The 24,306-nt window shown below is 56.6% G+C and overlaps 1 protein-coding gene across 1 annotated transcript in view; it reads left to right on the forward strand.

Annotated features, from left to right (window-relative positions):
- The first annotated feature begins 3,020 nt into the window (after positions 1-3,020).
- CYTH4 (cytohesin 4) overlaps positions 3,021-24,306 on the forward strand; it is a 29,980-nt gene continuing 8,694 nt past the window's right edge. Inside the window, exons 1-8 of the mRNA XM_037068105.1 lie at positions 3,021-3,143; positions 11,526-11,608; positions 13,615-13,679; positions 14,868-14,934; positions 16,386-16,504; positions 18,009-18,089; positions 19,373-19,485; positions 21,122-21,270. Coding sequence (XP_036924000.1) covers positions 3,125-3,143; positions 11,526-11,608; positions 13,615-13,679; positions 14,868-14,934; positions 16,386-16,504; positions 18,009-18,089; positions 19,373-19,485; positions 21,122-21,270 — 696 coding nt within the window. The 5' untranslated portion in view covers positions 3,021-3,124. The remainder of the gene's footprint in view (positions 3,144-11,525; positions 11,609-13,614; positions 13,680-14,867; positions 14,935-16,385; positions 16,505-18,008; positions 18,090-19,372; positions 19,486-21,121; positions 21,271-24,306) is intronic.

Genomic DNA, 24,306 nt, shown 5'->3' on the forward strand with positions numbered 1-24,306 from the left:
GGCCAGGAAGAGCCTCAAAGAGATCCCTTTAAAGGGAGCCTTTCCCATCTTCATCCTTCTTCCTACCTGAAATTCAGGCACAATAACTGGAGACCAGGCAGCTACTTTGGACCATGAGGAGACCTTGAAAAAAGCAGGAAGTTAGAAGGAGCCTTGATCCCTGATTACCAGGCCTCTATTACCTACCTCTGGCTTCTTTATCTCAAGAGATCAATATACCTCTAAATTCTTTAAACCGTTATTTGGATTTTCTGTTCCATGTAAGCAAACCTATTTTATCTGTTCCCATTTTGTAGCTGACAGAACAAAACAAACCAAAAAAATCCACAGGTTCGGAGGGGAGAAATTCACACAACTCGCAAGGGCAAATCCAGGATTTGAACCCAGGTCTCTATAGCTCCTGTGCCACTCACTACCAAACCCTTTGCCACCCACGACGAGAGTGTCCCGCCCTTCTAGGACACCTGCTTGCAAGCCCCGAGACATGACAGGGCTGTAGCGGCTGGGGCAGGGGAGGCGTAATCACAGAAGGCTTTATAGAGGAGGCAGTATTTGGGGCGAGTCTTAGAGAATAAAACAGTAATAATAACTGAACCATTCAGCCAGCCCTTCAGACAAAAAGGGAGGTCTACCCCCTGGCCCTGGGCTGGGTGCAGTGTCAGGGGTCCCCAAGACCACCCCCAGGTTCAGTGACTCACCAGGGGGAGTCACATGACCCAGCACAGCCCTACCTGGAGCCATGACCAATCACAGTGGAAGGACACAGAGCGAAATCAAAAAAAGCACAAACAACAACAACAACAAAGCCTGAAGTGAAGGCCGAGGGAACCAGGCCCAAGCTGGGTCCCCTCCGGCAGAGTCCCACAGGAGACACCTCATGCCCCCAGCAACAAGCTGTGGAAACGCATCAGGGACCAGCCAGGGAGCTCGGCAGGGACTCGGTGCCCACAGTTTCTCCCAGGGGGCCAGCCACAGAGGCCTAGCACAGCCCCAAACCCCCGACTCCCAGAAGGAAAGCAGGTGCTCAATATAAACCACATTGTTTGGGCAGGCAGTGTAGACACAGTGGGCCTTCTTATTGGGGGGTGGCAGGAACACCGCCCCCCCTGCCAAAGCCCCACCACACACACACCCAGGTTCCCAGAGGCCAGCCCGGGGCTCAACTCGCAAGCAGCCTTTCGAAGGAGCGCAGGCTCGGACCCACTCTGCTAATGCCTTCCCGCACAGAAGGGACGCCTTCCACCCTATTTCTTTTTGAAGTGGCCTGGGAAATGTTTTTTTGTGCCTCAAGTCCAGATTTGTTGAGAAAAATGTAGTTTGCCATGAGATAATTTCAATGTTTCCTAGAAAATAACCTCAAGTTATGTAAGAGCCCGGGGAGCAGGCCTGTGCGAACGGCCCTCAGAGCACTGGACAGGCTTCTACTCCTGAGCTGGCCACTCACTCGAGTCCCAGCTCGGCCGAGTATGTCCCAGAAAGAAGCCTCGGCTTCCTCCCCAGTGAAATGAAAGCGCTGGATTTCATCTGTCTCAGTGGGCTTTCGCTGCACAATAAACCACCCCAAAAGTTGGTGGCTTAAAACAACCAACGTTTGTTATTTCTCACTGTTCCACGGAACGGTGACCTCAGCTGGGTTGCGCCGAGGTTCTTCTCCTAGCATCGCCCGAGCTCCCTCGCGAGGCGGTAACCTCAGGTGGCACTGAGGACACTCAGGCCTCCCCCCCACACTCGCCCCGCCCCGCCCCTCGTGCTGTCTCTCATCCTCCAGCAGGGCTAGCCCAGGCTGGTTCCCATGGAAACTGGGCAGGGGTCCAAGAGCAAGGGTGGGAGCTACCAAACTTCTTAAGACCTGGTCTCAAAAGCCCTGTGGCATCACATTCTGGTCCAGGGAAGACACTGCCCAGTCTAGGTTCAAGGGGAGAGGAACCAGCCCCCCCATCTGGATGTGAGGAATGGCAGGGTCTATGCAAAGGGGTGTGGGGACAGGGAGGGGTAGAGATGACAGCTAACTTTTCATGAGCCTCACCGTTATCGTTTTGTTCTTTCGTTTGGTTTTGTACACTCGAACACCCTTTACGTGCCCAGCATTTGACAGACACGGACGGATGGGGAAACAGACGAATAAACCAATATGCACCACAAAGTTATAAGGAAAGGACATTTATTTTATAGATATTTCTTTATCCCATATTTTTTCCTGCAACCTACCAGAGAAGGAACAAGCAATAAAATTGTGAATTTTAACCAGAGAAGAAAAGCAAAATCAAAAGGGGAAAGAAGACAGTGTTTACTGAGTACCCCCTGAGTCCCAGCACCTTACGCATATTCTCTCCTCCCGTCTTTTCTAAGACCCTTTTAGAGATAAGCAACCTGAGACTGCAGGTATATGGCTTGCCTGGGTTCACACGGGCCCAGTGGCAGAGCTGGAGGTCACACGGCTGGGTCACACATATGGACCTCAAAGTCCATATGCTGCAAGAGAACAGCTGTCCAGGAGCCCTAGATTTCACTGTGAGTTTCCTAGCAACCTAGGGGAAAAGGGAAACTGAACATATTGCCCAACTTGTCACGAGCGAGGAAAAAAACCAGGCATTTCACTGAGGGAAAGCAAAGCCCTCCCTGGCACTGAATCCGCTTTTCTTTCCTCAAGGTGGAATCTGGGGCTCAGCTTAGACGCCAAGTTGAGTGACCCCTCATTTTATCCGTGAGGAGGTTGCTGAGTGAATGCCCACTGTTTCCTGGAGAAGACTCTGTCTTTCAAAGTCTTCTTCTGTGTGTGTGTCTCACTTTCCCCTTACATCTCCGCCCCTCCTCTCTCTTTGTCTCTTTGGCTTCCACCCCTCCCTTGCTCACACCCAAAACTCAAAGAGAGCCTGCTACTCAAAACTCCAGTTTTGCTGTTGTTGTGAGGGGGTTGTTTTTTTTTTTTTAAGAACTGCAGCTACGTCAAGAGCATACACACAGACCCCAGCAGCCAGGACTTCCTCCTCACACAGGGCGGGGCGGGGCAAACGGGAAGGGGCCTGTTATAGCTGAGGTGACACATCTCTGCCTGGCCAGCTTGGGCGGCAGCTGGGTCAGCAGTTCTCGGGAGCACTGACCGCTCTTCCCTGGAGGCTTCGGGATGAACTTGTGCCACCCAGGTAAGCACCTGGGACCAACCTCTCTGGCCTCAGTTTCCTCTTCTGTAGAATGGGGATAACAGTGCCTGTCTCCTGGGACCCTGGAGGACTCGGTGTGTGAACGGTTGTGTCACAGGTGGGAAATGCAGAAGCATATGCAACAGATGGTCGTGGGCCCAGGCCGGCTGCCAGGCTGTGCCCGGGGGGCTGGGGATGCAATGAGTCCAGCAGGCACTGTCCCTGCCTTCAGGGGACAGACAGTAAACACATTAATGTCCCATGTCAAATGGTGACAAGCAGAATGGCAACAGGAAAGTAAGAGGAGAATGGGAGAGGGTGGTGGAGAAGGTCTCAAGAGCAGACACCTGCCCTGGCCGGGTTGGTTGGAGCATTGTCCCATGCACCGGGAGGTTCCGGGTTTGATTCCTGGTTGGAGCCTATCCCGAGGTTGCAGGTTCAATCCCTGGTCGGGAGCATAGGGGAGGCAACCCCTCAGTGCATCTCTCTCACATCCATGATTCTGTCTGTCCCTCTCTCCACCTTCCTGTCTCTTTAAAATCAATTAACATTTCCTTGGTTGAGGATTTAAAAAAAAGATAGAGATCTGAATGAGGGGAAGGAGTCACCCTCGTGGGTTTCTGGGAAAAGAACATTCCAGGAGGGCAGAGCAGGCAGAGCAAAGGCGGCACTGAGAAAGGTTGCTGGTGTTGAAGGCAACAGTGTTGGTCACAGTGACGCCTGCTTGGGTGATACAAAGTCCCTGAAGCCCCCATGTGGCCTTTGGGGAGTGAGGGTGGCCTAGGAGGAGGCAGAGGAAGGAGCCTAGGGCCCTGGAGGGACCAGGCCTGAGCAGCAGGGGACCATGGCTGAGACACTTCCCGGGAAGCAGGCCGCATGTCCGGAGGGAAGGGAGGAGGAAGGCCGTGCAGTTGGGATGGGAGAGAACCCATGGCACCTCTGAGACGTAGAGACGAGGGCTGCGGGGAGCCCTCCGGTCCCCCAGGTCCAGACAGCGCCAATCTGTCAGCAACAGATGGCTTCCTTCAGATGAAACCCAACCCAGAGCAGCCTGAGCCTGCCCCTGGGGAGCCCCGCCCCCACAGTGAGAGTACCCAGATCCATATCAGCACCCCCAGTTTCAGATAGAAGGAAGGAGGCCCAGAGCGGGGAAGCAGTCCTGCAGAGGCAGACCACCCCCACTTCCGGGCTCCCTGCCTGGTGCTTTCTACCTGAGCCCCTGGCTTCTCCTGCGGGTTTTGGGGCGGGGACTCACAAACGGCATGGGCTCAAGGAACACCTCTCAGGCAAGAAGAGACCCCGCGATGGCCAGCACATGGCTCAGGGTCATCTGGCAGATGCAACGGGCAGATGAGACTGCAAAGCACTCCCCCCACATGCCTGTCTCTCCACCTTTGTGGTCTCCACCTATGAGGGTCCTGTAGAACAGGGACGTTGTCCCCGGGATGTGAGTGGGGAAACAGGCTTAGCACGATAAACGGGAGGAGAGCACTGACTCGCCCAAATTCAGGCGACCAGTAAATGGCAGAACAGGGGACAAGCCTGAGAGGAGAGCAAGCCAGGTTACCTTGGGCTGTAAGAGGGAGGGGCACCCGCGAAGGCCAGAAGGAGCTCACTGCTTTGCTTTGGGCTGACCCTGGAAACAGGGATTCCATGCAGTCAACAAAGGCCGTCTGTTAGAAGGTTTGAGGTCTCCATGGATCCGTTCTTGTATTCACTCGTTTATTCAGTAAAGAGCCACCTGAGGCAGGCCCTGGCACAGTGCAGTGCTGAGGACAGCAGTGGCCCAGGCACAAGCCCAGCCCCGGGGTGCCACTGGTCTGCAATGTGGTGGAGAGCAGGCATATCTGCAGGGCCACCACCCAGGACAAGTGTGCAAATGAGCACAGACCTGGAGCACGGGAGGAAGCCACTCTTTTCACATGAGCAGGGGAAATCTGGGAAGACTTCCTGAATGAAGCAGGAGAAAGGGAAGATCATTTCTCTGTTACCCAGACTGGGTCTTAATCAAAGCACCTCCACGGCCAGGTGACTACCCCTCTCTGAGATCAGGTTTGTCATCTAGCGGTGGACGCCGTCATCCCGACCTGACCTAAATGATGAACAAGCATTTGCAGTCAGCCACTCTTGGCTTAGTTCCCAGCTCTGCACCAACCTGCCGGTGGTCATGATGGGCCTCATTCTCCCCACCTGTGCAATGGACAAGACAGTGGCAAAGGTCTCCCCAGGCCTGCCTCCCCTCCTCTAGCCATGGGTGTGTGACACCCAGGAATGGGTCAGGCCCCTCCCCCAGGGCCTGCCGGGAAGGTGAGAGGGCCAGGCAACAGAGTGCTTACAGGACCAATGACAGTAGCTGGCTGGTGCAGGAAGGATGAGCGCTCTTAAAAATAGCACAGAGGCAGCTCAGCTACGGGTAGGAAGCCACACGATTCACCCGCAGAGCAGGCCAGGGCGGGGACGAGCTCCCCCAGACACCCCTCCTGCCCCAGGCGCCATCCCACCAGACTCCAAAGCGCCTATGCCCTGGGGGCCTCAGGAGAGCACCCTCTTCCTGCCCTGGAAAAGGGGAAGCCAGGCCAGCTGCCCTGGAAGCTGGGCTGTGAGCAGAGTGATTTCTAAAAATACAAGGGGAAAGAGGAAGGACAAAGGAGANGGGGGGGGGGGGGGGGGGGGGGGGGGGGGGGGGGCGCCGGGCTGCACTCAGTGTGGGCCTGGGCAGGGGCAAAGGGCAGGCCAGCACGGCTGTGGGTGCGGTCAGGGTCCAAAGGCGACCACTGGGAGGTGCGAAGAGCACAGAGCCGCGTGGGCAGTAAACAGAGCTTTGCAGGGTGACTGTTGTTCTTACCACATTGTTATATTTTGTTTTATTACCATGACTATTATTATTATGATTAAAAATCTACCTCCTGTGAGCCACCCCAGTGCCTGAAGCAGGCTTGGGATCAGAAGCAAACACTCTCAGGCTGGGTCCTTCCGACCCTCACTGAACCTCAGTGTCCTCCGCTCTGAAATGGGAAGGAAGGCCCACTTTTTAGCAAGTAGGTGAAGGGTCAGAAGGGGCTGCGGCAGCCTGGGGACTCTCGGTCCTGTTCCACGGTTCCCGTGTGCTTGGCCATTGCCACCTGCTGGGGTCAGGGCCCGACAGAGGGGACGGCGGCCGGAGAGTGTCTGTGAATCTCCCCGTCGCACCAGGACAGGAGCTGCATCGAGGGAAATGGAAGCGCATCCCCCATGGGGGCCCCTCTCCTGGGGGCGCTGTCTCCAACTGCACCTGTGCCTCAGTCTCCCCAGCTCTGGGACACTGGCTTTGTTTCATTACTGACCCACACAGAGGACGGGGCTCAGATCGCAGGCGGCATTCTGCACCCCATTTTCACTCCCAAACAGATGGCCATAGTCCCCGTGCCTGGGTGTCAGAACGTTCCAGGTTCACGTCCGATGGGGTGTTGATGATTCATATGCTGGTACCTGGCTTCACAGGAGTAACGTCAGCACTGAGGCCTCAGAACCCCAGGGGGGCCTGGGTGCCAGCCTCAGCTCCCCTCCCTTCCAGCTGCGTCACCTCGGGCAGGCCCCTTAGCCCCTCTGCACCCTGGGTGTCTTGTCCACAAACGAGGTTGGAGAGGCCACCCTTCTTCCAGAGCTGTTGTCTGGTTCGAATGAGATGATGGGTGGGAACAGCCTGGAGCACACAGGGCACAGCACATAGTAGGTGTTCAGCTAGCACGCCTTTCCTTAACCAACAGCTTAGCTTGTTTGTTGAGCCATGTGGCCCCAGGCCTGCCACAGTGAGAGGGAAGGAGGTGAGGAAGAGGGCAACAAGGCCCAGAGGGGTCACACAAGAGATGGCAGGGAGGAGTCGGCGCTCCTGAGGAGAAGGGGGTTATCCTAGACAAAGGGTAACAGCACGTGTACGGGCCTGCCGAAGGAAGGGCCCGTGGGAGCAAAGGAAGGGTGGCCAGTGAGGCCTCGGGTGGCGGGCAGGGCACAGTGCGTGCTGCAGATGGGGGAGCACCAGCAGTTCTGCCCCGCCCGGTGCCGTCTGGGATCGCAGACATTGTCCCGGCCCCAGGACAATGGGATTGGAAGGGCAGAGTTGGGGCAGGGAGACACGGACAGGCCCTGCATCAATCACCCAGAGAGCTAGGGGTCAGGGTGAGGGTGGGGTCATGTGGAGCCAGGTGGGCGGGGCTTGGTGAGGGAGCAGATGTGAGGCAGAGAGAGAAATGAGTGTCCAGGTGCCTCCTGGGGCCCTGGCAGGGTATCTCAGGCACCAGACCAGAGCCCAGGAGCTCGGGAAGGATCGAGGGAAATTCTAGGGCTTCCGTTTCGGTCAAAAACACAAACAAGATAACCACCAGCGCCCAGGGGCATGGCAGTGTCTGAAACTCTGGGAGGGATTGGAGTAGAGGGTATGAGTGTGGCTCCTTGTCCCCAGAGAGGATGAGGGAAATAAGGAGAGCGGTGGGGAGAGGAGAAGAACCCAGGACCCGGCCATGGGAGTCCAGGGCTCAGCCCACGGCCACCCACACTGGGGGTCATCAGTAGAAACGCTGAAACCAGCCTGGTTTCTCTCCAACAAGCAGCCCCTCTGGGGTTCATAGGACCCAGAGGTGGTCCACTCTCCTGGTCCACACCAGGAGGCGTGCCCCAGCCAGGAAGCCCCCTCAGGACACAAGCCTCAGCCAACAGGAAGACAGTGGGAAGTAAATGAACTGAGCAAAAAAGTCTGATCTTTCACTCCGAAGTCAACTAGAGGTGACTGGCTTTTTCCGTGATAGCACTCAGCTCTTCTCCAGCTCCCGATGGAGGGCTTCCAGCCTGTGGCACTGCCTCCCCTGCCAGGTCCCCACTCCTGTCCTCATGTGGATGGCCCCTCACACCGCCCATCCCCCAATGTCCCCATGGCTGCAGAATCCTGGGACGTGGTCTTTCTTGGGTTCCAGCAAACCAGGGTTCTGATTCCAGCATTGCCACTTCTTGGTTGTATGACTTAGGGCAAGTCACTTCGCCTCTCTGAGCCTCAGTGTCTTCACTGAAAAAAGACCCACTTTATAGAGTGATGAGGATTCAGCGACCCAATTCATATGAAACTGCTGGTGTGCCGTAGGTGTTTGTGAGCTTACAACTTGATGGAACTCCCACTTTGTCTGCTGGTGTGACGGCCACCTCCCCCACCCCCTGGACACTGGGAACCCTAGACCCACAGACGCCGAGTTGGGGAACAGAAAGGAAAACTGCCACCTGAGTCACTAGGAGGACCTTCAGGAGACTGCTCCACCGCTCCAGCAGGCGAGCGCCTGCCAGGCCAGCGTGTTCTGGTGGTGACATGTTCAGAGGGCTGGCGGGACCCGTGGCCACACGCTCTCCCACACCTCCTTTACTGTGAAGAGGGTCCCTTGGTCTAAGGTGATGTCATTCACTGTTCTGTGTCAGTGGACCTCACCTTCTGGAAGCTCTTAGATACTGAGCCTGGCCGAGGCTCTGCGGGCAGGAAAGGCCCCCGCAAGTCCAGGACATGGGTGCCTGCCAGTCAAGATGAATTGCTGGCCTCTGCAGAATAGAAGGGAGCCAGTGTCATCAATTTGCTGCCCAGTTGCTGGCTGGTTTTCTCAAGAAGCGACAGGTCTCTGTCCCTGGCAAGTCAGGGAGCCAGCGGTGGCAGTAGCCCGGAGAGCCTGTGTGAGTAGGTCTAGGCGTGGCCGCCACCCGGGCCACACGCACGGCTACTTGATTCATGAGCCGTTGTACTGCCCCAGGCTGGCCAATCAGAGACTGGCCGGTGTCCCCGGGCTGAGTCATTCTGTCTGCCCGGCAGTTTACTGCCTCCCCTGAGGTGGACGCTTGCTGGGGAACATAAGTGCGCTTTATGAAAATCCTCCCACTCCGTGTCCACTCCCACAGGGCCATCCCCTTGCCTCTCCCCCAGGCCTCTCTGTTCCTAGTCTTCTAATCTTTCTTCTTTTCAGCCTCTGACCAAGCCACCCACTACTGCCCACAACTGCCTGTGGACTCTCGCTTCCTGACACTTCTCTTCCACATGAGACAGGTGGCCAGGCGCCCTGCCCACAGCTCTGCCCTTTGGAAGGGCTTCTCACCACCCTCTTTCCAGAACACCTGCGAGCAGGACTATAGTTCAGCAGCTGTCTGGTTTTTACTCTCACCCAACACCGAACCACCCATCCCGGAGCCAAACCCAGGCATTTTCCTCCCTTGTCGGAAGGTCACGAGGGACCCTCCCATGCAGACACGGTGCAAGCGGAGGGGCAGGCCTTGGTGCACTCGCCGTGGGGTCACTGGGGTCTTCTGGTTCTGCTCACGCTTGTTCCTAGGTGAACCACTTCCAAAGAGTTGCTGCTGGGCTCACTTGACTTTGTGACTTGATGGGTCAGACAGACCCACCCTGGCTGCTTGGCCCAGGGAATCGTTACCATACACACTTGCCGCTGTGGTGCAGGACCCTTCCCTCTGGGGACACAGCCTCTTCTGCAGTCGATAGATCGGGGTCTGCAGGCTGGTTCTAGTCCAGAGACGAACCCGGGGATCTTGACCTTTTGTGCTGTAGCTGCCCTTTGGGAGGGGGCCTGTCCTTAGGTGGGGCAGCTCCGTGTGGCTGAGGTAATTGCCCGGGGAGAGACTCAGCTGTCAGCGATCAACAGGCTACCCCCACCACTGCACCCCCCGCAGCTGAGGGAATAGGCACCTTGGTTCTGAGGAGGAGAGCTGCACTACACGGCACTACATGACAGCCATTGTACACGTGTTGGACCGTTACTGCAGTCCGACACTTGCTGGATGTTTCACAAAATTCAACCCCCTTAGTCCTGACCACCATGCTCTAGGTAAGCATGGGTTCATGCTTCTTGGAGAAGGATGCTCTGCTGGTTAGGTTTCAGGTTTGCCTGCTGTCGCAAAGAGACTCAGAAGAATAGTGAATGAGACTCACTGCCCTCTCCTTGAGAAGTCCAAGTGGGTAGCTGCTGATCAAGGCAAATAGGATGACTTTTCTCCATACCACTGCACAGGGCCCAGGCTCCTTCCAGCTTGCTGCCCTGCCATCTCAATACCCAGCTTCCATCTCAAAGTCCAGTTGCTCAGTCAGCAGGCCGGAGAAGTAGGCACCTGGAGGACTTGACGGTCTCTCTGCATTTGCTCAGGAGAGGTAGTCTCTGTCCTTGTACAAGCTGTGAGAAACACAACCAGGCACTTCCCAAAGACAGGACCGGGAAGTCAGGGAGGATTCGGGCAGGCAGACAGGAGAAGGCATGCAGGTGGAGGGGCCGCAGCCAGAGGCGTGGGAGTAAGACTGAGAGTTAGGCAGTTCGGAGGCAGTGGGGAGCTGGCAGCCTGGACTGGCAGGCTCTCTCGTTGAGGACGGTGGGGAAAGGCTGGCTGGAGAGGCCAGGGAGGCTGTGTGGGACCAGCAGGAGGACTTTTTCCTGGAAATAATGGCGAGTTCGTGGAGATTTTGACCAGGACAGTGTTATGGATGAAGCAGAAAGTACAATGGGGGATGGAAGTGAGCCAGCTGACCTGGGTGTGGGCATCATCATGTCACCTTGTACAGAATTCTGACCAACACACACTTACCTCCTTTCGTTTATGTTCAGGTGAAGTGGAAAGAGCTTTGTAGTCAGGCCGATCCAAGGTCACCCTGGTTCAGCAACTCGTCCCTGTGGGACCTTAGTCTGGTCACTTCACCTCTCTGAGCCTCAGTGTCTGGGGCAGAAACTGTCTAATGTCCCCCAAAATCCAGTTTCCTCATCTCACATAGTCAGAATATCGTTAACACCCTACCACAGGCTCATTTCCCAGCCTCCCTTGCAGCTAGGTGTTGCAATGTGACTACATTTGGCCAATGGCGTGTGAGACAAAATGATACACCATTTCCTGGTTATGCAAATAATTAAGTGAATAAATAATAAACATATGATCCAAAGAAGGAATAAACTAAAGTTCCAGGGAAGAATGAGTGCCTTCAGCAGGTATTTCATTGAGTACCTGCTGTGTGTCAGGCTCCTTCTCACTGCTGAGGATGCCGCAGTGAACAAAATAGTTGAAGTGTCTGCTTCCATGGAGCTGAGAGGATAATGAGTGCACTAGAAAAGATACAAGTACACAAGATTATTTCAGGGCATCTGGATGGGGGGCAGAAGAGACAGAAAGCAGGGTGGGAGAGGAGGGTGGGGGAAAGGCTGATTCAGAGTAGTCAGGAAAGGCCTCTTGGAAGTGGTGACACCTGAGCCCAAGCTTGAGTGAAAGGGATGATAAGTCACAGGTTTCTGGAGGGAAGAGGGGCCTGAGAGCCCACCGGTGTGGCCGGAGCTGAGTGAGGGAGGGGAGGCCGGTGAGGGAGCCAGAGGCCACAGGTCCTTCTTTCTGCAGACCCAGCGGAGCTGAGCAGTGGGGAAGCCGAGGAGCTACAGCGGATCAAATGGCACCGGCAGCAGCTTCTGGAGGACATCCAGGCAAGTGCACACTCACACACTGACAAATACACGTCCCCCCACACACATTCCCACCGATACACTCCCAAACCACACACACCCACAAACGCTCGTACATGCTCGCACCCCTCCCACTCACGCCTGACCCAGCCTGGGCAGAGAGGGGGGGCAATTCCAGCCACACCCAGCCTCAGTCCCGGCCCTCAGGAGGGGGGAGCACAGGACCCCCAGGGGACTCCCCTCACTGACAGACTGAGGCCCCCAGGAGAGAGCCGGAGGAGCAGGGAGGGACCAGCAGCAATGGGTCAAGCCCCTCCTGTGTGCAGAGCCTGCTTGGAGCTCTACACCCCATCGCACGGTGGATTCCACTCCCACCTGAGCGGCTTCACTCCGCCCTCAACCCCATGCTGAGTCTCAGCTTTATCCCCTTGCAAAATGGGGGTCATTAGGTCAACACAGCACCAATTTGGGCCCAGCCCCTACCAATTCACCAGCTTTTCAGATGTTAGCACGTCTGACTCTCAAGAGCCTTCTGAGACGGCCCTGGCTCGGTTCCAGGCACACGCTGAGCTCAGTCCTGCCCCTGGGCCTTTGCACACACAGTTCTCTCTGCCCTCGACTCTCCCGAGCGCTGGTCACAGCTCCTCCTCATTATTTCACTCTCAGCTCACATGCTGCCTCCTCTTAGAGGCTACCCTGACCGCCCTGGCTACTGTGGTCGGGACCCACCTCACCCTGACACAGGCTCACCTCTGGGGCAGGGAAGAGTGAAGGTACAGAAGCATTCACTCAGCAGGGACCTCACGGAGCTCCTCCCACATGCCAGGCTTTCCCCGCACCATTACTGTGATCATTCTCTGCACAGTCCTTTCACTTCCCCGTGACCACCATGATCTCAGCCCCACTAGACTGTGTGCCTGTGTCTATCTTGCCCACCACTGTATTTGTAGCCTAATAGTCAGAGCATAGTAAGTGCTCAGTTAATACTTGCGAGTGAGTCCCTATTGTATTTGTGGGGAAGCCACTCAGTGATCCAGCTGAGATCACGTGGACAGGAGCTGACTGAGCACAGATACAGGTTCCAGGCCCCGTGCTGTCCCTGGGTCCCAGGACAAGCCCCTGGGACCACCCCCATCCACAGATCTCAGGGGAGGAAGGGGAGGAGGGGGAGGACTGGGTGCCTCCTGGGGGCTTGTGCTGCTGCCCCGCAGGTGGATGGTGGTCATGATGCCACTTTGTCCCATCTGCTCAGCGATGGCAGTTGGCAGAGATAGGACGTGTCCTCTGCCACTGGCCACCCTGTGCAGGGTCACGAGGAAACAGACTTGAGGCTTGACTACAGTCAGAGGCTTGAAGCCAGACCTTAATTATGTCCCTTTGCCTCTCTGTGCCTCAGTATCCTCTTCTGCAAATCCCACAGGGACTGCAGAGTCCCTGCATTTCCTCGTGCCTGGTGCGCCCACAGTACCTGGCACACAGCAGGCCCCCAGCCCGGGACAAGTGTCAGAGTAAACAGATAGATGGAGGGAAGCTGTGGAGGAACTGGGACACCTCACAGGGTGGGCCTCTGTGCCTCCTTCCTGGGGGCCGGGGGCAGGGGGAGCTGGGGAAGGAGTCTGAGCAGGGGAAGGGCGGGTACCAAGTGCACTTCAGCAAGAGGGCAGCTGGGTAGAGACTGGCTGGTGGGGTGGGCGTGGCTAGAGGGCAGGAGACTTCACACCTGCAGAGGGGAGAGATGGGAAGGCAGAAAACAGAGTGGGGCAAAGGCGGGGGGGTGGGGGGCACCTGGGGACTGCCTTCCCAAGTGAGGAGATGGTGGAAGAAAGGGTATAGACAAAAGCAATAGTTCAGTCTGGGACTTTGAGGATATGAGACATCTGGGGTGGGGGTCTCTCAGGGAAGAGAATTTGGGGTCACGCCCAGGGGCGGGGGTGGGTATGGGGGAGGGCCGCAAACCCGGTCTACCCCTGCATCAGCTCCCTGACTCTCCCTCCCCATTTGTGCCCCCCTCAACCGCCACCCCACAGAAGCTGAAGGACGAGATTTCAGATGTGTTTGCCCAAATCGACTGCTTCGAGATGGCGGAGGAGAGGTGAGGGGCCTGGCTAGGGGAGGCCGGGAAGCTGCCCTGGTGGCTTCCGAGGGATGTCGGATGTCACGCGTCCCGAATGTGCTGGAGCTGCACCTGGGCTGGGGCCCTAGTGAAGTTGGGGATCAGCCCCTGGAGGAAAATGAGGCGGCGGCACCGGGATAGAAACAGGGCAGCCGAGCTTCCATCGAGCTGGTCTGGGCCGTGTTTCCAAACAGCCCCTCTCTTGAGAGATGGCCCCATCCTCCTAGCCTCTGTACCCAGAGGCTCTTCCAACCCATCCTGACCCAGCCCTTGACCAACCATCACTCAGGAGCATCCTGGGAGGGGCTTGGGAGAAGGAAAACTCAGCTCCAAGGTTGAGGGCAGGGAAGCCAGGGGCCTCAGTAGGGCAGGAGCCTGGCTGGGGGCAGGATGGGAGCTGGTTTCCTTCACTTGCCCCTTCTACGGGGAGGCTCCCACGGGCTCTGTGACCCGGGCTAGTCTCCTCCCCTCTCTGGGCCTCAGTTTCCCCACTTGTGAGATGAGAATGTTGGTCCATGCACGTTCGCCTAGGGCCCCAGGGCACCGACTCTGCTATCCAGGGTCCCAGGAAACGCCCACCCTGCCCCCGCCCCCTTCGTTCCCTGCTGCCCCTGATGCCCACTGTCCTGCGCCGCACAGCTGCAGACAGACACCCTCGGGTGCTCACAGGCCTGTCTCCAGACTCGCCGGTCGGGCCGCAACAGTAACAACACAGCATTTCCAGAGCACTCGCCGCCACCCACTTCCAGTGCTTTAACCTTCCCACAGCGCTGGGAGGCAGGTGGCCACGTCGCCCCCTCTTACAGATGAGGGAACTGAGGTGGAGCCACTCTCCCTGTGTGGCTGCGCTAGCAACGGGTGGGCAGGATGCAAGAGCTGGGAGGCTGGCCCCCTCCCAAGCCTGAGCCCTCAGCCCAGCCTCTCTGTCCCCGGTCTGCACCCCTGCACAGGGTCCCTGCTGCCCCCCCACCCCCACCCGGTGCAGCTCTGCTCCCTTTGGGCCATGGCACTGGGCCAGTTGGAAGAACCCCGTGTGGGAGCTCCGGGAGTGCCCTAGGGAGTATTGGCTCTGGCTAAGGGGAGTCCTCAAGGTGTCCGAGAGTCCTTGCGGGTCGGGGGTGCCCTTGGGTGCTGGGACAGCCCACACTGACACCCACATGTCCACAGCCGGATGGCCCAAAAGGAGAAGGAGCTGTGCATTGGGCGCAAGAAGTTCAACATGGACCCTTTGAAGGTAGGCAGTTGTGGGGTCATGGGGTCGCTGGGGCCGGGGTTGCTGCGTGCTGGGCACCTTCATGATGTTCTCTTGTTTCCCTCAACTGACACAACAGCCGCCCCACAGATGAGGGAACCGAGACGCAGCAGGGCTCAGCGTCTTGCCCAGTCACGGGCAGGGACTTTGTCACCCACGGCACAGCAGCCCCAGGCATGAGTAGGAGCCAGAAAGTGGGGGGTGGGGACATAGAGTCTATGATGTCCCTGGACTTGGAGTCCCTTGGCACGAGGCCTCTGTTTCCTCCTCCATGGATGAGGCGTGGGACAGGGTCACTCTACATCCTGGGGCTCAGTATCCAGGAGTGTCTCCCAGCCACTCGGGCCGAGGGAGCCAGAGCTGGGGTGCAGGCCCAGAGCACTCAGGCCTCAGCTGCTGCTCTCCCTGCAAAACGCGCCACCCAGCCCCGCCCCTTGCCCCATGAGGGGGCTGCAGGCTCCTTTCCTGCAGGACCACAGGCAGGAGGAAGCCACGAGCTGACACACAGAGGGGGTCGGGGCAGCCAAGGGGCCCTGGAAATGTACTGCTCGGGCTGCAAAGGCTGCCCCCCTTCCCTGTCTCAGGCCCACAGCATCACATGTCCACCACCCCACACGGCCACAGAAATCAGCCCCCTGCACCATCCACGGGGAACACACACACACACTGACTCTCCCCACCTGAGCCCCTGGCAAGGGCCACCGAGGGATCCCCAGGGTCCTGCGCCTATCATCCAGGGCATCCCTCAAACTGCCCCCTCATCTTCTGGAAGTTACTCTTTCTCTGAAAAGAGCAGGGATGGGAAATGAAGGAACCATCACAGAAAACCAGAGGCCAACCCCTCAAATTCCTAAAACAACACTGCCACACGCCCAAGTGCTAGGGTCGTGGGGAGAGATGTCCGGGATGCCGTCAAATCAGAAGACCAGGTCTCCAGGTGGATGGCCTGGCATGCTTCCACTTTCGTACAGAACAGAACCGAAAGCCACAGCCACGGGAACTGTCCCCCTCCGAGTGGCAGGCCTTGGGCAAGTTCTTTTTTTGATTTTGCTGTTTTTTCTAGTGTTTATACAATGCACATAGACTACCTGAAAGGAAGCACTATTTTTAAGTAATGTGAACTTTAAGGGACAAAAGAAGTGGCTGAATCATTGAATATTAAAACTATAAGTCAACGGAGTCATTGACGCAAACTATCAAAGAGCGTCAGACTGAAGGGAACCCTGGGGAGCACCTGGCGTGAACATGGCTCATCGCGGAACCTGAATCTCTTTTTGCACGCCTCCCTGGTGATGGGGAACTCACCACCTTACAAAGACATCTTCTGTTCGGGAGGGACACAGCTCCCCAGAACTGCCACAGGGCTCTGGCCTTGGGGGCTCCCTCCCGCCCTCCCCCAGGCGGGCTGTTCACATCTCTGGTACCACTTGCAGGGCATCCAGTACCTCATCGAGCACAAGCTGCTGACCTCCGATGCCCAGGACATCGCTCGGTTCCTGTACAAGGGCGAGGGCCTCAACAAGACGGCCATCGGCACCTACTTGGGGGAGAGGTGAGGAGGTGGGGCCTGAGGGAAGCAGGGAGTGAGGGCAGCGGGTGTGCGCAGGTTAGTGTGATGTGTGTGCAGGTGAGTGAGGAAGAGAATCGTGTTAGGAAAGTCAGCACCCGGAGCTGGAGGAGGCGAACCGCCACTTCCTTCCAGATTCCGACCCGAAACCCGCCTTCCTTCCTCCCCGCTTTCGCATGTCCAACAAGTAGACATTTGTTAGCATCTGCTGTGTGCCAGGCACTGTTCTAAGCCCTGAATTTACACCAGTGATCCAGACAGATGGAACCCCTGCCCTCGGGGATGTGCATACCAGTGGGGAAGGCAGATTCCCAATTATTTCAAGCATGCTAGAAAACGATAAACTCTTTGGAATACAAATAAAGCGGTGGAGGGAGGTGAGAGGGGCTGAGGGCCACAGACCAAGGGCTGTGACGTCAGTGTGGACAGGAATGGTCTCGTGTAGACAGCAGGGTAGACTCCAGGGGGAAGAGCATTCTAGGCAGAGGGAACAGCATGTGCAAAGGCCTCAGGACTGAGGCATGCTCAAGGAGCAGCAGGCTGGTGAGCCTGGGAGAGAGCAGGGGAAGGGGGCAGGAAGTAGTGGGTCACAAGGCAGGGACCGACAGAGGGTTCTGGGCAGAGGCGTGGTCTGAGACCCCTCTACCTGCAGGGCTAGGGGGCTTGGACTGTAAGGGCCCAGGGTGGAGCTGAGCCATGAGCTGGCCACCCTTCTCCCAGGCTCCCAGGCTCCCAGGGGACACGTTTCTTCTCCTGAGCAAGTGGGGAACACAGGTGGCAAGAAGGGCAGAACTTTCTGATCCGAGATCCGGGAAGAGGGAGGAACATGGCTTGGCAGGGTTGTCCCCATTTCACAGAGCACCAGGCCTCTGCCCAGAACCCTTGTGACCAACTGCTTCCTGCCCCCTTCCCCTGCTCTCTCCCAGGCTCACCAGCCTGCTGCTCCTTGAGCATGCCTCTGTCCTGAGGCCTTTGCACATGCTGTTCCCTCTGTCTGGAATGCTCTTCCCCTAGAAGTCTACCCTGCTCTCTCCTTGAGATCATTCCTGTCCACACTGACGTCACAGCCCTTGGTCTGTGATCCCCAGGCCCTCTCACATCCCTTCCCTACTTTATTTGTATTCCAAAGAGTGTATAATTTTCTAGCATGCTCAAAATACTGGGGGAGGTCAAGTGGCTTGAGAGGTGTCACCCAGGCAGGCAGTGACAGAGGAAGGCTTTGACTCGGGGAAGGTGGCACCCCCTGTGCCAGGTGAGAGCAGCACTGGTGAGCCAGGGGCTGTGGGCTCTGTTCACGTTTGGGAGGCATGGTGTGCATGTCAGGGGTGCTGATGTGGGGTCAGACAGATGCGAGCAGGCCAGAGAGTGGCCGGATCCAGAAGGAGGGCCCTTCTCCCCTCTTCTCCCTGGCCTACCTCCATCCCCTCCAGGAGGCAGGGACCAGAGGGTTCCCCAGTGCATCCTACCCTCCCTTCTGCCCCCCCTCCAGGGACCCCATCAACCTGCAGGTCCTGCAGGCCTTTGTGGACTGCCACGAGTTCGCCAACCTCAACCTCGTCCAGGCCCTCAGGTGAGCAGTCCCAAGCCCGGCCCTGGAGTGGGGCACAGCCCGGGTGGGGGCGTTGGGGCCATCACGGGCCACCTGGCAAATAGCACAGAGTGTGAGGAGTGGGAATGAATGAATGATAGTGCCGATCTCATGCAGCTGAGGGTGGTGGGATAACTGGCAGTGGACGGCCTGAACCAGCACCTGGCTTGTTACCGCTCCTACCACCGGCATTATTTCATTAAAACGTTGCTATAACAATATTTAATCATTGGAATCATTATTACTACTATTACCACCGTGCCCACTACTTTTTAGGATAGCGCTTGTTTTATTTCATTAATACAGCTTAGCCTATGTTGCCTTATTATTGCTTATTATTTTCTAAATAGGTTATTATCATTCCTACCACTAGTTTTACAACTACAGGAGGCATTATAGTACAATGGCCAGGAGCATGATTGCCCAATTCACATCCCAGCTCTGCCATTCACGCCCTGCGTGACCTTAGACGAGTTGCAAAAACCTCTCTGTACCTCAGTTTCTTCGTCTGTAAAATGGGGATAATAATAGTACCAACCTCACACCATGGTGAGGACTGAATGAGAAAGTACTTAGCATTGGGCCCACAGTAAGTGTTTAGGAAGTCTTGGAGAACTGGCTCCTCAAATGGGGCATTTGAGCTGGGCTTTGTAGGATGAATAGGAGTTCCAAGGCAGAGAAGAAAGAAACCGCCACTATCCAGGCAATGTGACCTTCCCTCCAACTGCCAGGCTCGTTGAGGGAGAGGGGTAGTTTCCAATATTCATTCACTCATTTAACAAACCTTTATGGAGCAGTTCCTGGGTGCCTGGGCCTGTGTGAGGCCTGGTGAGAGATGTGACAAGAACGGGCACAGACCCTCGCCCTCAAGGTGTGGAATCTAAAGTTGTGGAGCTCATCCACTTCCAGAGCTGGAAGCTTAGGTTCCAAGAACAGGAGCCCTCCCACCCCCAGGGGAAGGCCAGGCAGGGGCGCTGCAGAGCCCAGAGCAGTCAGAGGCTCCCTCACTGGCTGGGCCACAAAAGGTCCTAGGAGTCAGCTAGGGAGCATGAACTCAGCTCTCCATTCTGAAGGAGGGGGGAAAAAGGCATTTGTGGGAAACCTCCTGCGTGCCTGGTGCTCACCAGTACAAATCCCTGTAGAGCTTAGATGACAGATTCAGATTTGCCCACTTACAGGACAAAGAGACAGAGCCTGGGAGAGGCAGAGTGGCTTGTCCAGGTTCCCCACCCACCCTGCTGCCCACGGCCCTGTTTCTCTCCCAGGCAGTTCCTATGGAGCTTCCGGCTGCCGGGCGAGGCCCAGAAGATTGACCGGATGATGGAGACCTTTGCCACTCGATACTGCCTCTGCAACCCAGGCGTCTTCCAGTCCACAGGTGCCAGTGTGGGGTGGGGCCTGGGACTCCAGAGGCCCTTCAGCATCACCAGGCACAGGGCTGCCTCCCAAAGCACCACAGCTTCCCCGCCCCCTCTGGTTTCCCCCAGTGCCCAGACCCTGGGACCACAGGTCATTCCAAGCTCTCGCTGAGTTTCAACTCAGGGCTGGGCCCTCTGTGGGGTATTTGTTGGACAGAGCTGCCTCAGGGCATACTCCTTGGGAGAAGAGGCAGGAAATGACGGCACAGGGTGCAGGGCAGCCGCACACCAGTCTGAGGGCAGCGATGGGGGAGTCAGCATGTCCAGGATGGCTTCCCAGAGGCAGTGGGTCTGAATGGGATTTTGAAGGATGAGTAGGAGTTCTCCAGGAGGTCAAGGGGAGAAAAGGCCTTTCAGGCAGGAGTTCTAGTTCAAGCAAAGGCTCAGAAGGATGAACCAGCCTGGGCAAAAATTAGGGGGAAAGGGGGCATAGAAGGATGTCAACAAGAGTCAGCCCTCTACACTCCCCCACGCAGGGTAGATGAGAAGGCTTCACAGCAGACTTGTCCTGGCCTCTTCTCGGAATCTGAGGTTACCATAACAACAATAACCAATGTGATGTGCTGAGTCCTCCCCGTGTGCTAAGGGTTGTACCTAAATGAAGCCATGCAGTCCTCACAGTGAGTCTGTGAGGACTCAGAGTTACTCACTAGTGAATCCCCAGCCCACTGCACTTAGTAGGTACTCAATAAATATTTGTAGGAAGGAAGGAATTTTAAAGCACCAAACTTGAATCACAGTCCAACTGCTTTTTAATTCTGTAACCTTGGGCATGGCACCACCTCATGCCTCGGTTTCCTCATCTGTAAAATGGGGCTGGCAACAAGACCTGCCCCACAGGGTTGTCATGGGAATGGGAAGGCTTAGCACAGGGCACGCACCACCAACACCAGGTGCCATTGGTATCAGAGGTAGAATTACTCATGTTCTAGAACATGAAACGACTTCAAAATCAAACCTCTGACAGTCATAGTGAGGAAGCTAAGGCTCGGAGAGGTCAGGGATTTTCCCAAGGCCAACCAGAGAGGGTTGGGGGCCTGCTGGACCTCCCTGACTCCAAACACTCACCAGCAGCAGTTGCCTGCCTCCAAGTACTCAGCCAGCCACGCAGCCTCGCTGCCTCTCGGAGAATAGGAGCCCTGGCCCTGGAAGCCCCTCCGTGCCTGCCAGGTTACCAAGCAGCACGTGACTAAGTTCCGGACAGTGGTGCCATCCAAGGCCCGAGCAGGCAGAGAACAGAGTGGGCCAGGGGCTGGAAGAGCTCAGCAGGGAGGAGGGCTGGAGCTGTAGAGAAGGAGGTTTGAGTGGAAAGGAAAGGGAGAGGGAGGGTGTGCCTGGCAGGGGACCCAGTGGGAGCAAAGGTGCGAGGGTGGGAAGGCACGGTGGGGGGGGCCTCATGAACATGACACTGGAGTTTCCTTGGAGTGGGGAGCCCAGTAATGGAGTGGAAGGTGAGGCCAGGCCTCAAAGGCTGAGCCAGGAGGACAGGGTGGACCTTCCGCCTCCACATGGCTGATCCTTGATCCTTACAAGGGGTAGGGGCAAAGGAGGGGACAGTGACCAGGGCTGAGGCTGACTCGCTGCCCCATCCTGCAGACACCTGCTACGTCCTGTCCTTCTCCATCATCATGCTCAACACCAGCCTCCACAACCCCAACGTCCGGGACAGGCCACCCTTTGAGCGCTTCGTGTCCATGAACCGCGGCATCAATGACGGCAGCGACCTGCCCGAGGAGCAGCTGCGGGTAAGTGGGGCACCGCCCCACCCAGCCCAGGGCCTGGAAGGAGGTTGGTCCTAAGATGGCCCTTTCCAGGTGGCCCCCACCTCCAGAAGGATGTCCAGAGAGAGACCACCCAGCAGGTGCTGCCACACTTCCAGCTTTGAGGGGCTCTGCACCCACCGTTCGCATTTCCCGAAAGGGCGCCTCACACAGCCCAACTCTAGTTCTTGGAATCCCGGGTTCTCAGATTCTGAGTGCGTCAGCGCTGCAAACCCTCACACTCTGCACCCGCGCTCCTCCCTCTTTCAGAAAGGAGGAAACAGGTCTTCCGCCAGCTTGCGCGCCAGCTCGGGAGCCAAGCAGAACCCAGGCCTCCGTCCCTCCACCAACAGCCCCCACCCCTGCCACAGTGCACCAGGCCCTGTGTGCAGATGGGGTGCCCAGGGAGGAAGCAACCACAGGCCCTGGTGGGAGTCTGGGGTCTGGTGGGAGGACACTTGTGAATTACAACCCTGGGTGACTCATGCTCTGCTAACCACAGGGACATAGCCGTGGAGACACAGGGGATACTACACCTCTCTCCTGGGGGCAGGGGAAAGGTGCCATCCTGGAAGACTCCACGGAGGAGGGGACTTTTGAACGGGGCCTTGGAGGTTAAAAGGAGACTCCCCAGAGGAGAAGTAGGGAAAGGACACTTCGGAAAGAGGAAGTGGCCAGAATGCAGGCCTGGCCTGATTGGAAAAGGGTGGGGAGTCCAGAGTGGCTGGCCGGGGTATGGGTGCATATGGACAGTGACCAGTGGTGAGGTGGAGCCGGCATGCCCAGGGTCTCCAGTGACAGTTTCCTGTGGGCCACAGGGAGCCAGGAGCAGCTTGGAAACCCTGGAGTGAGACTCGGAGCCTGGCTCCGTAAAAATGGACAGCTCCTTTGTAGGACGAGAGGTGCCCGGCTGTAGATCAGAGCCCAGCAGGGGTGCGGGAGAGTGTGAGAGTGTGAGCCCCGCCCACCCAGGTCCACAAGGCAGGCACTCCTGCAGAAGTCCGGGGCGGGGCCGGCTGGGTGTGGAACGGTGCTGGTGCCCCTCCTTGTGTGAGAAGGGCCCTCAGCCCACCACCCCTCCTTGTCCCAGCAGAGAAAACGTATCATGGTGGGGAGCCCCAGTCAAATCTCATCTCCCCTGTTGGCCTGCTGAGTGACCTTGGGTAATGAGTCACCCTCTGCAAAGCCACCACCCCCACAAAACAGAATAATGGGGATAATGATGCCTTCGTCACAGAGCTACTAGGAGCAGTAATTTTTTTAAATGTGAAGGGCACAGCCCATGCCAGGAACATAGCACAGGCCCTGAATGGTGGCTTATGCCACCACTCAGAATAATTAATAATAATTTTAACTCCCTGGCACTCCGTGAAATGCCTGAAACATAAAAGGCCTTTCAGAATTGTTGACTCATCTCATTGCAGTGAAGCTGAGCACACCTTGTCTGGCAGTTAGTGAGTTAATGGTGGGCCGGCTCAGCCCTGCCAGCTCTCCCAGGTGCCACGTTCTCCCTGCAGCCCCCAGTGAGCCTTTATCAGCAGCTCCCTCCTCGGATATTTTTCCCAACTTCAGCCTTTTGTTGATAACAATGCACTGCATTTGTATAGAGCTTGTAACTTTCAACTCCTAGGGCTTTCTGGTCTATTAGCTCAATTTAGCTTCAAACTCTGCCTGGGAGGTCTGGGGAAGGGTTCATTATTCTCCCCAGCAGCCAAGAGAGGCGAGGGCCCAGCAGGGAAAAGAACAGAGCGTTGAAGTCACAGCCACATTCAAGTCCTGGCTCCCCCACTTTCTGGTTGTGTGACATTAGGCACACGGCCTGACCTCTTTGAGCTGCCAGCTCATGGGATTAGTAGAGAAAGGTGAAGGATTTAGCAATGTGCCTGGTATAATTGAGGGGACTAATTAATGCAGAAGCATCGGAGAGAACCACACAGGCCTGGTCCTGGCTCTTCAGGGCTTTCATGAGAGCTGCTGTGGATTAGGGTGGGGTCTTCTCCCCTCTCTCTGGGCTTCATCTTTCGCAGATGTGATAAAGCAAGGACTCAGCTTTAAGCACCTTCAGATATTCAAAGTTTGTCCCTTTACAGAAGGGATGCTCATAAAGCTATTTCAGCCTGGGTCCTGCCAAAGACACATAATCCTTTGAAATGGCCTGGTTTATGAAATTAAACCGATGCAGGTACATTGCCTAAAGAGAAGTCACCCCAAGGCTTGCAGACCAGGAGGGTGCGCCACTAGGAAAGGCTTCAGGGAAGTACATGTGGGGTGAGGGGCAGGCGGGTGGGGCAGGCATCGCTCCAGCCCTCATGATGGGGCAGGACAGAGCGCCCTAGGGACTCAGGACAAGGGAACGGGGTGTGGACTCAGAGGATGGGAGATCAAACCCCAGCCCCACCTTATGGTTGTGTGACCTTGAGTCTGAGCCTCAGTTTCTTTGTCTACAAAGTGGGCTGATGTTACAAAGCTTGCATTGTTCTCCCAGAAGCAGATATAATGCACAAGATACGAGTGCTTGGTACTTGGCAGGCACAGGAGAAACGAGACAAGAATCACTTACCTCGAGAGAGCTGCCCAGAGAGGGAGGGAGGGTGGAGGAGGAGAAGAAGGAGGTTTACAAGTGGAGAAAGTGAGGCCTGGGCAGGGGACAGTCCCCCAGTTCAGGACATCTTCTGCTGTGGAGTCCAAGTTGGCTCCATCAGAACTGAGCGTGTCTGAGCTCAGTTCTAGGTACCGCGTGTCCTCATGAAGTTCCCCCCCGACAACCTGAGGCAGGAGGTACTGCTCCCCGTTTACAGTGAAGGATACTGGGCTCCAAGAAGCGTAGTTGGTCAGGGAGGGGTTTCATAGTTTGTGAGCAGTTTATATTTGAACCCACATCTGTCTGATTCCAGAGCCCTTCCCTCTGCAGAGACCAAAGGCATGATTTAGGGACAGAGGACTTAGCTGTGTGCTCCTGCTGACAGTTGCTTGCTGGCTAGAAGAATCTCAACTCATGTAACAGAAAACATATGGGATTGA

This window comes from Sturnira hondurensis, unplaced genomic scaffold (genome assembly GCF_014824575.4).
Source record: "Sturnira hondurensis isolate 20B ecotype Veracruz unplaced genomic scaffold, ASM1482457v3 Scaffold0017436, whole genome shotgun sequence".
NCBI classification, from domain to species: Eukaryota; Metazoa; Chordata; class Mammalia; order Chiroptera; family Phyllostomidae; genus Sturnira; species Sturnira hondurensis.